Source organism: Brassica napus, chromosome A7, assembly GCF_020379485.1.
Source record: "Brassica napus cultivar Da-Ae chromosome A7, Da-Ae, whole genome shotgun sequence".
Taxonomy (NCBI): Eukaryota; Viridiplantae; Streptophyta; class Magnoliopsida; order Brassicales; family Brassicaceae; genus Brassica; species Brassica napus.
The window spans coordinates 24,484,706-24,497,426 of NC_063440.1; the positions used below are offsets into that span (position 1 = coordinate 24,484,706).

Consider the following 12,721-nt stretch of genomic DNA (forward strand, 5'->3'; position numbering starts at 1 on the left):
GAAGAAGTTTTCAATGCGGAGCCAAACGTCGCGTGATGTGCCTCCAGTTCTGAAAGTACTCTTAAAGAGATTCTTGGACAAGGTACCGTAAAGCCACAGCTTGACAAGTCCGTCTTTTTTCGTCCACGCTGCATCGTTGGCATCAGCAGGTTCCAGCGTTCCATCTAAATGACCTGCAACATCAAAACTCTGGCAGTGGAGGAGAAAGAGCTCTCTCCATGCATCGTAGTTATGAACATCGGTATCGAGAATGACGGGTATATGATGTTTGATGTTTGTGACGCCAAATGCGCGATCAATGGGGGCAGGGACAGCAGCCATTGATAACAGAAGAAAGAAAGAAGAAGAAGAAGAGAAGAGATGAGAGAGACGTAAGAGTTATGGTTAGAGGAATCGATAACCCTCTGATACTATGTAAGTGAGATTGTTTCCCTTGAATATTTACTTTGCATATACGTCAAGTTATATAGTACATGAGGTTACTACAAAATAGGGATCTCCCTGAATACTCTAAACTATAGTAACAAACAAGAGAATATACTGAAGATATTCTTTATTATCTTTGAGTTACATAACAGCGTCGTGGTTCATACGTTACCCTCAATTAGTTACACAAGATTTATCGGAATCTCAGCTTTTTAAACATATGACGCGGAGATAAACCGATCTTAAAGCTCATCTAGGTTCAAAAAAACTCTCAGATATGTTGTCACTCCTCCAACCCGAAGACTGAGATTGATCATCCATAGGAGAATCCATCGGCGGAGACAACATCTTTCTCATCTCTAATACACTCCCAGGATTCAGAAACGGCGGTTGCGTAGGCGTAGGAATCTCTAAACTCCCTTTTATCATTTTCACAACCGCAGACATCGCAGGCCGTTGTTCAAACGCTGCTTGAACGCAAAGCAACCCGATCTCAAGCAACCGTGACGCTTCCATCTTGTTGAAGTTATCACCCAAAACTTGATCCACAACCTGAACCAGGTTGCTTGTCCCGTACAGACTCCATACCTAAATTTTTGTTTTCAAGATTCAAGAAAATGGGTTTGAGCTTATATTCCTCAAGGAAAAAAAAACGTTAATAACTTTGAGAGAGGTACCGTTTGTAGGATCGAACTAGCATCTTGTGAAAAGGCATTGTTACGTCTTCCGGTTATAACTTCAATCATAAGAACTCCGAAGCTGTAAACGTCTGCTTTCTCAGTCAGTTTTCCTCGTACAGCATATTCTGGCGCCATGTAGCCTCTGTTTTCAAGATAAATATAAAAATTGTGTAATAAAAAAGTGACAAAAGATCAGTTTAGAGACTTTACCGTGTACCGGCAATGGCGGTGCTGATGTGAGTCTTGTCCCCAGGGAACAATCTAGCCAGTCCAAAATCAGCGATCCTTGGAGTAAAATCATGTTCCAAAAGTATATTACTCAGCTTGATGTCTCTGTGTATGATCCTCAGATTCGACTCTTCGTGAAGGTAAGCCATTCCTTCTGCTGTGCCAAGTAAAATTTTGAACCTCTTCGCCCAATCCAACGGTGGAACATCTTGTCTTACTAAACAAAAAAGCAGTAGTAACAGGTCAAATATGATACAATGAAGATATGGTAAACGCACAACGGTTTAAGATGAGAAATACAAACCGAAAAGATAGTCATGTAGGCTTTTATTCGCGATGTATTCATAAACCAGAAGGCTCTCGGGCCCGGTTATGCTACATCCCAAGAGCTTGACAAGGTTCTTGTGGTTGATTTGGCTTATTAAATTGACTTCGTTAAAGAAATGATCAACCCATTGCTTTGTGTTGAAGAACAGTCTCTTCACCGCAATAGTCTTACCGTTACGAAGAACTCCCTGTTGCACAAGACTTGAAGAATAGGAACATCCGAAAAAGAAACTCTAAACAAACAGATAATAAAAAACACAACCAACCTTAAATACAGAACCAGATCCTCCTTGTCCTAGCTTATTTTTGTCGCTGAAATAATCAGTGGCCTTCTCGAGATTCTCGTAGGAGAAACATATATTAGATTTGTTGGTAAGCATAAACAGTGGCCCTAGCTGCTTATTCTCTACATTACATACACAGAAAAAAAAAATTATCTAGATCAAGATTTTAAACTTTACTATAACCACGCATACTCCAATGACTAATCTCAAAAACTTAGCTACTTCAAGACCTAACTGATTCAACAAAGGACTCAATTTGGAAAACATTCAAAAGTCACAAACCTCTTTGCTTCTTGGCGAGTTTCTTTCTATACAAGAAACCAACAGCAGAGACCAACAGAACAAAAGCCACCACCGAACATCTCACCGCCAAAATCACTACCAAATGGTTATGACCTGATCAACAAACACAAGGAAAGAGATAAATAAATTGACCTTGCTAGTGATACGTTTCTAAATCTATGCAAACACTTTGTGTCTTAATCCATAATCTAACATTCCATAAATGTTACAATATATAGATATTAATAGGAAATATTAGTCAAGCTTTATCTACTTACCACCATTTCCATCTGCTGTTGAATTTCCAGAGTTATTGTAAAACTTGTGAGTAGAAAACCTCATGTAACAGCCAGCGTTAAGAGCTCGACCTTCTTCTTTACCCAAACAAGAGCCGATTTGCTCTGAAGCTTTACTCAAACACTCAACACAACCACTACGAGTAAGAGGCTCCCAACACTGAGCCAAACCGTGAACCGTCACGTTACGTTTATCCACAAATCCAGCATAGAAACCACCGTTCCTCACCGCCTCCACGCTCATAAACTTCACCAACGCCGCCGCGTTATCCCGAAATAACGTCCGGTTTACTCCGGTTATCTCCTTTTCAGAACAATTAGTCTGGTCTAGCGAGCTTAAAGTCTCGTTGAAGAAGTTGTACTCGTCGTACCTACAATATTCCATCAGTTTGATAAAAAAAATGCATGTTTTAGAAGAAAAAATTTCATTTTTCTATCTTTATACATTTTTACTAAGTAATAATGATTAATTATAAAAAATTTAAATTAATTACATTTATTAAATTCCTATTAGTTTAGAATTGTACAAAATAGATCATAATAAATTTTGCATCTATAACTAATATTTAATTTTATTAATATGTATGAAAATTTTAAAACATACATGAAACAAACAGAGTATCATATAATCAAATACTCAAAATTTCAGATTTTCAGACTGAGATGATAATGATACCTGACATAGCATCCATCGGAGAAGACACGACCACCACGAGTAATTTGTTGAAAGGGCAAGCAACGAGGGACTTTAGCTTTTATCTGAGCAAAACACAAGTCGCAATCTTTCTTGTCAAGATCTTTCATACACTCTCCGTAAGCATAGACTGTTAAGTTACCTGTGCCGTTGACTACTTGGCCGTAACCTCTAGCTTCAATTAGTGGAGAGACGGCATCCATGGCGTTAAGGAAGTTGGTGACGACTAGACTTCTTTGCTGCGGAGTCATTGTTCTGTTGTTGCACATCTGAGCCACCGTTTCTCCTCTAGGATCAGAGATCACAGGGCTTAAGAACAAACCCATAAGGAGGAGAAGAAGATGTAAGGAAAAGACAGAGAGACTGGTGATGAAAGATAACATTTGTTTTACAACTATTATTGTTTTTCAAAAAAATTTGTACTCTGTATAGTCGCCATATATGCAAGGGTCGTCACAAAGCCAAAGAAACTTCAATCATTCTTTTAGTCTTTTGCCACCTCTATACATCGACCATCTTTTTTTTCCTTTTTTTGACTAACCGTCGACGTCCTTTTTCAACAATCGATTTATATAATTTGCCATTGTAACGAATAGTCTAGAGTTGTTGTTTTCCACATATATATTAGGATTATTTAGCCATCTTAAAAAAGACATCTTTGACTTATGTTTAGAGAAGGTTACATAAAAGGACACATTATGAATTCTCTTTACGCGTGAAGACACATTCTGATCTTAGAACACTTTAGTTGTACGGCTGTGTAAATTTGTGACAAAAATGACCTTGATATGTTTTAGAGAAGCAACCATTACATAACTTAGTTTGGAGAGTTGGTTCCAGCTGTGACGTTTATTCTGAGGTTTGCTGTTTGATGTATTTCTCTACATAATTTTTTATTTTTTAACAATAAATCAACTTTTCATACCCCAACATATTTGATCCATAATCAGTTTCTAATTCTCAAATATGTATATATATATATAAGTATATATGTCAAAAATACGATTTTTTTTTCATTTTATTTTGATATCCATGTGTATATTTATATTTATATTAAAAATTTAACTTTAGTTAACATAGTGGAATGTCGTGGATGTGTCCGTGGTGGATCAGTCACTGGTGGTTAGGTTCATGGACAATTAATGTTGTGGATGCATTCGTAGTAAATGCAATTAATTTACTGGACACAGTTTATATGCATTATGTGGACGTCATTTGATGGACACAAATGAGTTAATTAGGTGGCATTGCGTACAATTTATGAAAGACAGACTCATCTGGATGGTCAAAGTTGTATTCATGAACTCTAGCAAGTTCTTCTTCAGTCAAACTATAGTAGAACAAGTAATGCCACATCATTCATTCTCTTAATATTTACTGGAGCAATATGTGGACGGAGAAAGTATTTCTTGAATAAGATTCATACGCTCATAACATCATTTAAATACATTCAGCGTCGATTATAAAAGTTTTGTATTCTGATTATCCTGTTTTTAAATATTTGGTGTTGTGAGTAATTTGTTTCTCTTCGGCTATGTTTATACTCTCCACAATACATTCATCCATGATATACTCACATACATATTCATGAGACACCATCCACGACACACTAACCACGAGAATCCTATCCACTATACATTCATCCATAAAACACTGTCCACAAATCACCCATCCATGAGTATTATAGATGATAGGAAAGTTTTCAGATATCCTTGAATTAGTACACATGCTCTCAGACATGGTTCGTAAGATCACAAAGTCTAAGACATTTCATACTTGAGTTTCCACTTGATTGTACAAAAACTTGAAACACAAATAGCCAATTGCATAACTTCTTTATAAAAAAGTTAACATAATTCTCTTGTCCACAAGTATCTTGTCCATAACTATTTCATTAACAAAGACTCTTACAAATAATTTGTTTTCTTTTTCTTAACTTGTTTGATTCTTATATATATGTTTTAAATTTCAAATAATGATACAAAAAAGGGAGAATATGAAAACAAATTACAAAGAGGGCTAATTACAAAATATATTCGATTATTGATGGAAATAGAGATGCAATTAAGAAGATGGAAAAGCTTATAATAATCTTGGTGACCCAGATGACAGTGGACTCAGATTTGCAGATACATCAGGGAGGATCGCCGAGGATAAAACGGAGAGAAACGACGTACGTTGAGCAAATTTTTTGGTGACCACAACATCCGTAGGCAACCCATTTGATATTCGTAGGCAAATTTTTCGGCACATCTATCATCCGTTGTTTAATTTGGGATTGGAATTGAGAAAGTTATTTTGAAGCTAGAGAAGATAGAGGTCTAGTGGGGAAGAAGAGTTATTTAGTTAAGGGTGTTTTTTTTTTGTCCGTCATGAGTAAGTTGTTTAGTTAAGGGGTGTCAATGTCTTTACACAGCAAAAAAGTGTGTAGCAAGTCCAATGTGACCTTTAGTGTAATTAGAAACTGGAAAAGTGTCTGAGAGAGTAAATATTTCTTATGTTTAAGGTGTGCCCACTACTGGCGTCCTCACTAGTGAAACGATAATATTTACTTATTTTATTTTTTCTTTGTTTTCCTCAGTATCTCACGTTCACAATACATGGTAAAAGAGACTTAGCAAACGCAATAGAGAGAGATTTGTTTGAAAAATTATAACAAATTACACTTTGCAATTTTTGTGAAAAGTTATTTTTTCTAGCAGCTTTGGCTAAAGTCAAACCGTTTCTACAACAGTCTAACTCATCAGATATTAGGTTTTACATGAAGAAGATAAAAGAAGTTTGTAAGTAAGTATGGAAACTTATAACATTTTCAAAAAAAAAAAAGTATGGAAACTTATTCTCAGCAAGAGTTGCGCGTGAATGAGAAGTGACATTAACAAAATCTAAGAGCAGCCCCATTAGAGGTTTTAGACAGGTTCATGGGCTCAGTATCATAGGGCCGGACCATTAAAAATAAAGATTAAATGGGTTATTTCTCGCGACCCGCCCCTTACGAGTGACCCCGTCCGATACGGGTTCACACCACGTGTCGCGAATTGATTGGAGACGCGGCGTCGACGTCACGCGGTGGAAAGGGGAGAGAGATTCATTTCTCTCTTTTGTCTCGAAAACTCTAGGGTTTCTTCCTCCCGGCGAAACCCCGTGCGACGACGATCTCTGTCCCTATTTCTCGAATTTGCTCCATCGATTCGACGAGTTATTGTCTCCTCTACTAACAGAGGTGGGTCTCGACTGGAATCTCCTTTATATTGATGTCGTTTTGGTTTCGAAATCGAGTTAGGGGAAATTTCAATTTTTTTTTTTTACGATTTAGGGTTCGAAATCGAGAAGGGTTTTGATTTAATGCTGTATTACCTCGTCTACGGGTTCGATTTATAGTTTTAAGGTTCGATTCTCGCGGATTGGAAATCGAAAAGGGTTTTTCGAGTTAGGGTTCAAAATAGAATTTGGGGGTTTCGATAAGTGGGTTTAGATCTTGTACTGGGTTCGATTCACGGTTTTGACTACTTTTGTCTCAATCGATTCACGGTTTTGATTATTTTTGATTCAATAGAAAAGGGTTAATCAATTTCATTTCTCTGTTTCAGATGGATCCCTCAGCCGAGATAACAGATTTTAAGAGGAAGCAGGAGTTCATCGACCACCTGTACAACGTTGCCGATTCGTCATATGGGATGCCGACAAGCTGTCCGTGTGGTGGTAGAATCATCGACGAGGTTCGGGTGAAGGAGGAGTACGACACGCGTCCCGGGAAGCGCTTCTTCAGCTGCATAAACTACGAGGTAACCCACATCATTCGCATTCCCTTCATTAATCTCACATGTCTTATTATGTTGTCTAAATTTTCTAGTTAAATATGTTGTCTGACTGATGTTTCCGTGGTTTAACCAAGGCTGATGGGTTGCATTACCGTCAGCCTTGGGTTATAGGTGTCCAGGAGGAGATGGTACGCATGCGTGAGCGTGTGGATGAGGCTGTTGAGATCATCAAATGTGTGCCCATTCTCACTAAACAGATCGACAGTCTTGAGGTTTGTGAACACTTTTTATCTCTTTGGGTGATCATCAAATTTGAGATCATCAAATTTGTGAACACTTTTTACGTTTTTATAAGTGAGTTACAAGTTTTCTTTATCTCTTATGTAGGCACAGGTTAAGAGGCTCACATTGCTGCTTGATAAGCTCACTGGTGACGTCTATAACCTCACAGTCCAGGCGGCTGCTCTGGAGAAGGCCTGTTTCGACTGAAACAGAACAGGTAAACTTTCAACTCGAGTAGGAACTGTTTCCGTGTGGAACTTGAGTAGGAACTGTTTCCGTGTAGAGTAGAAACTGAGACTTAACTAGGAACTTGAGTAGGAACTGTCTATAATACATTAGGAACTTGAGTAGGAACTGTTTCCGTGTAGAGTAGAAACTGAGACTTAACTAGGAACTCGAGTAGGAACTGTTTCCGTGTGGTTACTTGCTTCCTCTGGTTGAACTGAGAGTTAACTTGTTCATTAAATATCTAGAGTAGGGAGTGTAGTAGTACTTCATTAAATATCTAGTACTAGTTTGGTTCCTCTGGTTGGTTGCTGTGATGAATGCGCTTAAATTGCTGTGTCTTAAACGTTTTAGAGTTTTTTAGAATTGATTTGATGTGTAATGAATGTCTGTGAACAAGTTGTTGTCTAATTAAGTGTAATGAATGTTTGGTAGTTAGGAAACCACCCGTAACTCAAACGCAAGTAGTTCTTTAAAAAATACATAATCCTTTTTAAAACTTCTAACAAACAACAAAACACAACCCAAACCAAAATGGATACGTTTTCACAAAGTTCTCCCGGTTTTGTGAACCTATTATCTTCCCAGTCCAGTAAAACCGTAGAAGTAGGGTCGTCTGAGGTTCCTAAACCGGCTGGTGAAAGGAGAAAGTGGACGACTCAAGAAGACATTATCCTCATCAGTGCCTGGTTAAACACAAGCAAAGATCCCATAGTTAGTAACCAGCAGAAACTAGGGTCGTTTTGGAGAAGAATAGAGGATTACTTTAATGCAAGCGCTCAGCTAGGTGGCTTTCTACCTAGAGAGTGGAGTCAGTGTAAGCAGAGGTGGGGAAGGGTGAATGAACAAGTGTGTAAATTTGTGGGAAGCTATGAGGCAGCATTGAAGGAGCAATCAAGTGGGCAGAACGAGAACGATGTCATGAAGTCAGCTCATGACATCTTCTTTAACGACCACCAGGCGAAGTTTGCACTTGAACACGCGTGGAGGGAGCTGAGGTATGATCAGAAGTGGAGATCGAACTCTATATCAAGAGATGGTGGAAAGGCGAAAATGAAGGAAGCTGCGGAGACGGTGCCTGACTCGGATGAGGCTAGGCCTCCTGGCGTTAAGGCTTGCAAAGCAGCCAAACGCAAGAAGCCTGGCAATGAAGCTGCATTTGATCGCCTGGAGATCATTCTAGAGAAGAAACAGAATATTTCGAAACAGAAAATACTTGATCGTCTCCTCTCTAAGAACATAGCTACTCTAACTGAAGCTGAGGTCGCTTTGAAGGACAAACTTGTTTCTGAGATGCTTTAGGTTGTTTAGTTGAAAATTTCTTGAACTCTTTGTTTGCTTCTTTACTTGCTTTGATAATTTTACAACTGCTTTTGTTGACTTGAAACTTATATTCTTCTGTGTTATTTTGCAGGTGAAAGGATCTGTGGGGCCGTTGGTCACGGGCATATGGGAGATAAAGTCTGGACTTGATGGGTTTTGTAGGTGTCACGGGTATTGTAGTAGTAGTAGTTCACGGGTTGTTCATGTAGTTGTAGTACTACATGTATCTTTTGGGTCGCAGCAGGTCAGTGTTTGTACTAGACACTAGTGATGAACTTGGTGTCACGGATTGTAATATGAAGTGTAGTATTTTGTTTGTCTCTACACTTCACGGGACTTGTAAAAGTTTGTTATAAAAAGGACAAGTATTTCATGTCTCTCATATATGTTCTCTTCTCTCTAACATGTGTTTATGTTCTCTTCTCTCAAATGCCAAAGCATAGTTCTCTTCTCTGTATCTACAAATCATAGTTCTCTCAAGGTCGATACCCCTCCATCTTGTTCTCTCAAACCATCCGCCTTACTCTTGTTCTCTCAAACCAGCTGCCTCACTCTTGTTCTGTCGAACCAGCCAACCACTAGACACTCGCCGACTACAAAATCGAGTGACCAAGTAAAATCTAAAATTCTTTGTTTTGTTATCCAATCCAGTTTTTGATGATATACTGCAAGGTCGAGCCCCTAAAGTTAAATTCAAGGTCAACAACCACACTTACCGTATGGCGTACTACCTTACTGACGGAATTTATCCGAATTGGTCAACATTTATCCAATCCATCCCACTTCCTCAAGGTCCTAAAGCTGAGCTATTTGCCCAACGTCAAGAATCCACCAGAAAAGATGTCGAACGTGCTTTCGGGGTTTTGCAATCGAGGTTTGCAATAGTTAAAAACCCTGCTCTACTATGGGACAAGGAAAAGATAGGGAAAATTATGAGAACTTGTGTCATATTGCACAATATGATAGTGGAGGACGAACGAGACGGATACAGTCTTACTGATACATCTGAGTTCGAGTCAGGAGAGTCAAGCAGAGGTTCGAAGGTCAAAACGAGAGAAAGTTTGCATGCACATAATATGCTAGGCATGCGCAATGAACTTCGGGATTCAGGAAAACATGATAGGTTGAAAGCTGATTTAGTTGAAAATGTATGGCAAAAATTCGGTAATGAATAATCTTTCTATGTTCATCAATTATCAATGTAATGAATAAAATTTTATAAATTATTATATTTTATTCATGTATTAAAAAAAAAATCAAAACTAAATTTTTTTAAAAAAACTATTATTTTAGTTCCTATGAACCCCTTCTTCGGGTTCACTAATGGAGAAGTACAAAATCAAGAAGTTCATCACTATTCATGGTCCCACCATAAATATATTAAAAAATTGGTATGAACCCCAAAGGGGGGTTCACCAATGTAGATGCTCTAAGGACTGCTACCAATTAGGCATTGACATGTATTGACTTCTTTCCATGTGCCAAAACTATTTTTAACATTTACGGTTTCTGTCTTTCTGATGGTAAGTTTATCAATTAAGAAAAGCCCAAATTTGTATATTAATTCTTCTTGTAAACACTCTTTCTGAGAAATTTACGTCAACACGGACAAGCCCAAACAAATATGGATATGATTGGCCATGAAACAAACGGCTATTTATGTAATATAATCACCGGCCATAATATCACCGGCTATTTGTGTAATATAAACAAACGGCTATCAAACGGCTATTTATGTAATATAAACAAACGGCTATTTGTTCAAAAAAAAAAAAATCACCGGCCATAATATGTGTTCAAAACAAAAAAAAAAATAACCGGCCATAATATGGTTATTTTGAACTCATTTGTGTTAGGGTACTTTCATTGCAACTAAATTAATTTAGGTAGGAACCTAGAGAGTTGCCTCTCAAGCAACTTTCCTTCTGCGTCTTTCTTATGATACAGATCAAATCTATTTTGTGCTCGGTGGCAAGCAAGCTAAAAACTTTTTTTTTTGGATGTGATTGTAATAGATTATAGCTTTATGTTTTTCGATGTAAAATTTAATCTGTATATTTATGTGCTGTAAATTTATTTGCTGTAACTTTGTAAAACACTATTTTTTTTAGAAATAAACCTTTCTGCCGTCTTTTTTTTATTTTTCAGAAATATTTTTTGATATATTTTTTTAAAATAAAAAAAAAGCTTAATTTGTTGACATGTTTTCTTCTAGGCTAAATTTTGGTTGTTTAGAGCATCTACAGCCACAACCAATCACCTTTTTAAAGCTCTCTAAGGCTCTTTCATTTTGTGTGTTAATAAGTTCTATGAACATTAAATCTATCTCTGTTTTAAGGTTGCTATCACAAACCATAGTTTTCGGTGATAATGTTATTGTTTTAAAAAGAAAATGTATAAGAAACTATTGTAATTTGGAGCAGAGTAGCTGGATGGGTAAGAAGAACCTATATAAAACCCAATATAACAAAACTCCAGGCCCAAATTTGAGTATAGGACAAGCTATGGCCACATATGCATTGTATCATGATGATGTAGCTGTAATAATGTGCGTGGTCATAAACTATAATCACGCCTCTTTGTAAAACATCTCATACACAAAATGACAGACTAATCATAGTCGGATGCCGAATCATATAGTATAAATATAAATATTCGACGGTACTTGTATGAAATAGTAGTTAATGGTATCTCAACAGATAAAATAAAATTTTAACCTCGAGGAAGAAAAAGCTGAGCATGGGACGGGCTTTAGACAGCATCATTGGTCTTGCATCAAATTGTTGTATCCTCCTTTTGCTTCAATATTCCTCTTTTTCTTCGCCTTTTTCTCATATTCTCTTTCTCCCTCTTTTAGATAAAAGGAAACTAGACTGTATGATTATTTTTTTTCTTCTTTTTTGTGTATAAATATTTTTTTTTTCTTTTTAAGAACTAGACTGTTTTAGAACAGTTTAAATGCTAGTATATTTTATTTTAGTTATTTAAATTCGTTCACCCTTCACAGTTCACACAGAGATGGTGTAGTGGAATTTATGATGAGGAATCCGCTTTGTTGAATGATGCCTAGTTTTCCGGAGTATGAAAACGACAAAATATCATGTGATAGACATATTTTATTTTGATCAGGGAAGGTTTGAATCAAAACTGAATCGACCAAAGTTGTTATAAAAATGAATCCTACGTAATACAACGTCAAAACGTTGGTAAGCATAAAAGCAAAACGTGAAGTGATGATTTTATAATCTCGAATTAGTGGTCGATTAATGAAAACATGTGGTGATTCATTTTTCAATTAGTGGTCGCAATAATTCCCCCCTATGACCACGAGTCATAATTCAGAGATTTACATATAATATACAAAATATAACACTCCTATGAGCCACCAAAGCTATATCCCCTTGATGCTTTTCTTTTTGTTGACGGGAATCAAATTCTCTCGCTTTATAGAAGACCTTTGCTTTCACATTATTCACTATTTGGATTCATTTATTCAACTTTTATGATATTTTCTTTCTTTTTGACTATTAACTTTTACTATCTTAGAATCTTGATTAATATGTTCTAAGTTTTGATCCATTGTCATAATAGGCCACATGTTCAGGTAATGAGTGAATTTTCATACTTTCTCCGCTACATGTATTTTCCGTAAGTGTCTCTACGTACGTATTTAGAAATTTTATATATGTGTGCACGCATGCGTATGGCCCAAGCTCAACCACTTAACCAATTCTGGAAATACATAAATTTGCAGCTAATTACTATTGTGTTACCTATATATATATACACACTTATTGTGATAATGATGTTTCAATTGCCTTAAAAAACTAACAACCAAAATTGTATATATACATATCTTTCCAAAATTAATATGACGTGCTTGTTGTGATAAACTAAAATTGGTATGTAACAA

General features: G+C 36.8%; 2 protein-coding genes across 4 annotated transcripts; one reads left to right on the top strand and one right to left on the bottom strand.

Moving 5' to 3' along the window:
* Positions 1-538: 538 nt before the first annotated feature.
* Positions 539-3,750, bottom strand: LOC111212662 (cysteine-rich receptor-like protein kinase 3). 2 transcript variants are annotated; one of them, XM_022714241.2, is made up of 8 exons: positions 3,200-3,729; positions 2,506-2,894; positions 2,228-2,341; positions 1,928-2,067; positions 1,639-1,849; positions 1,317-1,551; positions 1,104-1,248; positions 539-1,014 (listed from the first exon to the last, which is right to left on the bottom strand). In XM_022714241.2, exons 1-8 carry the CDS (start codon positions 3,598-3,600, stop codon positions 676-678), a joined length of 1,974 nt encoding a protein of 657 aa, XP_022569962.1. In that variant the 5' UTR covers positions 3,601-3,729; the 3' UTR covers positions 539-675. The 2 variants fall into 2 exon arrangements, 1 of the variants encoding a protein (XP_022569962.1); XR_002663063.2 differs by having other exon boundaries at positions 774-1,014; positions 1,104-1,231; positions 3,200-3,750.
* A 144-nt stretch (positions 3,751-3,894) lies between these two features.
* On the top strand, positions 3,895-12,039 carry LOC111212660 (glutathione S-transferase T3-like). Of its 2 annotated transcripts, XM_048736122.1 has the most exons (3): positions 3,895-7,002; positions 7,113-7,250; positions 7,366-12,039. In XM_048736122.1, exons 1-3 carry the CDS (start codon positions 6,808-6,810, stop codon positions 7,465-7,467), a joined length of 435 nt encoding a protein of 144 aa, XP_048592079.1. In that variant the 5' UTR covers positions 3,895-6,807; the 3' UTR covers positions 7,468-12,039. The 2 variants fall into 2 exon arrangements, with proteins under 2 accessions (XP_048592079.1, XP_048592078.1); XM_048736121.1 differs by having other exon boundaries at positions 7,113-12,039.
* The last annotated feature ends 682 nt before the right edge of the window (positions 12,040-12,721 follow it).